This window comes from Rhincodon typus, chromosome 3, assembly GCF_021869965.1.
Source record: "Rhincodon typus isolate 14 chromosome 3, sRhiTyp1.1, whole genome shotgun sequence".
Classification (NCBI taxonomy): Eukaryota; Metazoa; Chordata; class Chondrichthyes; order Orectolobiformes; family Rhincodontidae; genus Rhincodon; species Rhincodon typus.
Genome location: NC_063334.1, coordinates 112,747,622 through 112,750,332, shown reverse-complemented (window position 1 = coordinate 112,750,332; position 2,711 = coordinate 112,747,622). Strand labels below are relative to the sequence as shown.

The 2,711-nt window shown below is 40.0% G+C and overlaps 1 protein-coding gene across 1 annotated transcript in view; it reads right to left on the bottom strand.

Moving 5' to 3' along the window:
* The window catches only part of vegfc (vascular endothelial growth factor c), a 118,277-nt gene extending 117,588 nt beyond the window's left edge, over positions 1-689 (bottom strand). The window contains exon 1 of the mRNA XM_048594028.1: positions 582-689. Coding sequence (XP_048449985.1) covers positions 582-590 — 9 coding nt within the window. The 5' untranslated portion in view covers positions 591-689. The remainder of the gene's footprint in view (positions 1-581) is intronic.
* Positions 690-2,711: the final 2,022 nt, after the last annotated feature.

The following is a 2,711-nucleotide window of genomic DNA, read 5'->3' as shown; positions in this document are numbered from 1 at the left end:
GGTCTAGGCCCGAAATGTCAGTCTTCCTGCTCCTCTGATGCTGCTTGGCCTGCTGTGTTCATCCAGCACTACACCTTGTTATCTCATCCCAGAAAATCTGTCTTCACTGTATACCTAATATGGCAAGTCAAACCTTGCCTAGCTCAGGAAAATAAAACTGACCACAGTCTTCTAGATACAGGGTCACCAAGACCCTCTGCAATTGCAGTGCGACTTCCCAAAGTCCTAACAGTTCCTGTGACTTTGGTGATGTTAACGATTCTGGTGAGCTATCAGAGTTCTTAGATTCCCTGGACATGAAGAGAAACTGTCTAAACTATTTATTCATCTCAACATGGGTTTTTAACAATCTTATTGACTGCAAAATGCCTTGAACAATAACAGCTGACAGCAACTCATTGTACATTTCAGTTCAATTTTTTTCCTATCTCTTAACTTGGCCTTCACAGGAACATACTATTTGTTCCCAAAGTTGTTTTTGATCAGGTTCAGTATGTAAAGTTAATATAATGCTCAAGTTTTTATCACCCAGATTGTACTATCAGGTCATCCATAAGTATTTTCTCCTTTACATTACTTACAGTCTCCATTGCTCTTTGCCCTTTGTATATTCTCAATTTAAATTGTCATTTTGATCCCGACTTGAGCTTTCTCTCTCATCGTCCAACTGCAAAACATCCATGTTACTTTCACACAATGTGACTATAAATGCCATCCAGTGGTGGGAGGCAAGATTACATCCAATATTTGACATCAAATCAAATGTAACAAAACCCAATCCCTAAGTCCAACATTTAATTTGTTCAATTCTCAAAGGTAAGGTGCCATAGCTAACAGCACAGCTAAATATTAACCAAAATATCTAAGCAGTTAGTGAGGACATACTTATTAAACCTTGAACCAAAGCCAACATTAGATTAGTTGTATTGTAAATAAAAGTTGTTGGAAATACACAGCAGGTCAGGCAGCATCTGTGCACGTGGGCCCTGAAGGTGCTCACCTCATCAACGCAGGTACTAAACTTCGAAGGGTCAAAAGATTTGCATTTCTCCTGCATAAGGCTGACAAATTGGCCTTGCCCTAGTCTTCCAGTGGATTAGTTGTGCTTGTTTTCATCTTAAATTGAACTTAAGCTGTTTAATAGAGTTGCTACAGTCTTCACAGCCCTGGCCTTCAGTAGGCACTGGGCTTAAAAACCCATGGCACCTGAGGCTGGCAATGGCACTGGGTATACCACTTGTCAGTGAAATCCAACACTGGCCCTGATGGAGTTTGTGGGCTTATTGGGAAGTGTTCTTAGTTACAAGGCCTCAACAGTGCTTACCTCATGTCAACCATCATAAACATAGTCTCTACGCACTCTGGAGAATTGAACAAGTGTTTTTTTCAAGGTGGATCTGGACCCTATGTGACAGCCCTCATATAGATGTATAAATTTCATAGACGCTTGATAAATGAGATGATGAGAGGTATTTCTCCACTTTGGAGAGATCAAAGCTATGGTTCACAGCTTGGAGATAGACGGTTGGATTTCTTCACTTTGAAGGTTGTGAATTTTTTGAATTCCTTATCCCAGAGAGCTACAGAATCAATGAGTGTACTCGCAACTGAGAATGATAGATTTTTGGCTAGTAACAGAATAAGAATATTGGGCAAGAAAGTAGAGTTGATCTTGATGTTTGGTCGCGTTGAGACACAGCAGTTTAGGAAGGTGAAACTTCAATTTGTAACGCCGCTTCTCATGTCCCAGTAAAAGAAGTCGCTTACCTTCCTCTCCTCCATTGCACCTCTCCATTCTGCTCCCCCAATCCCAACTTCCATGACGCGGGAAAGGAGTAAATTTCGTCTCTGATATTCCCATGAACAGCAGATCAGCTTCCTTCCATTTTCCAACACTGTGCGGCAAAGTTATAGTGCATGTCTGAAGGGGAGCCTCCCAAGATTTGTTGAAGCTTTTACTCTTTTTCTCAGATTTTAGTGATGTTTTTCTCAGTAGCAGTTATCAGATGGTGCTGTGCTATTTCTTCTGGCCTATCCACTCACTGCTGTCTCACCTCCTCTTACAGTAGTCTTTGGAGAGAAATTGTGCAATCAGCAGAGGATGTAATTTGAACACTGCAAAGAAACTCTTTTCTCTCACACGGTTGTGAGTCTTTGGAATTCCTGTCCTCAAACTGCAATGGATACTGAATCTTTAAATATTTTTAAAGCAGAGCTAGATAGATTCTTGATTACCAAGGGGATGAGAGATTATCAGGGTTATATGCAGGTTGAGGATAAAATCCATGATTTTATTGAACGGTGGAGCAGTTTCGAAGGGCCAAGTGACCAACTCTTGTTCCTTGTTCATATACACCCTAAAACACATCACAAATGAAACAATCTTGTCCTGTTTAAATGCCAGAGAATGTCCAAGTACATTCTAACAGGCACAGAAATAGCTGGAAACACACTTTATGCAATTTCCTTTCAGTTTTCTTCTGGTAACGTAATCAAGAAACCATGCCAAACATGAGAGTAGGTACTCTGTGGACAGCTTTAAATTATATATAAATTGCAAAAGTGTATTTTGTGGTATATTATTTAGTCTAGTTTTATTTTTCTTATGTGGTAATGTATGCCAGACAATAATATTTACAACAAACATAGAGACTGCTGGAAAAGCTCAGCAGATCTGGCAGCATCTGTGGAGAGAAATCAGAGTTAACGTT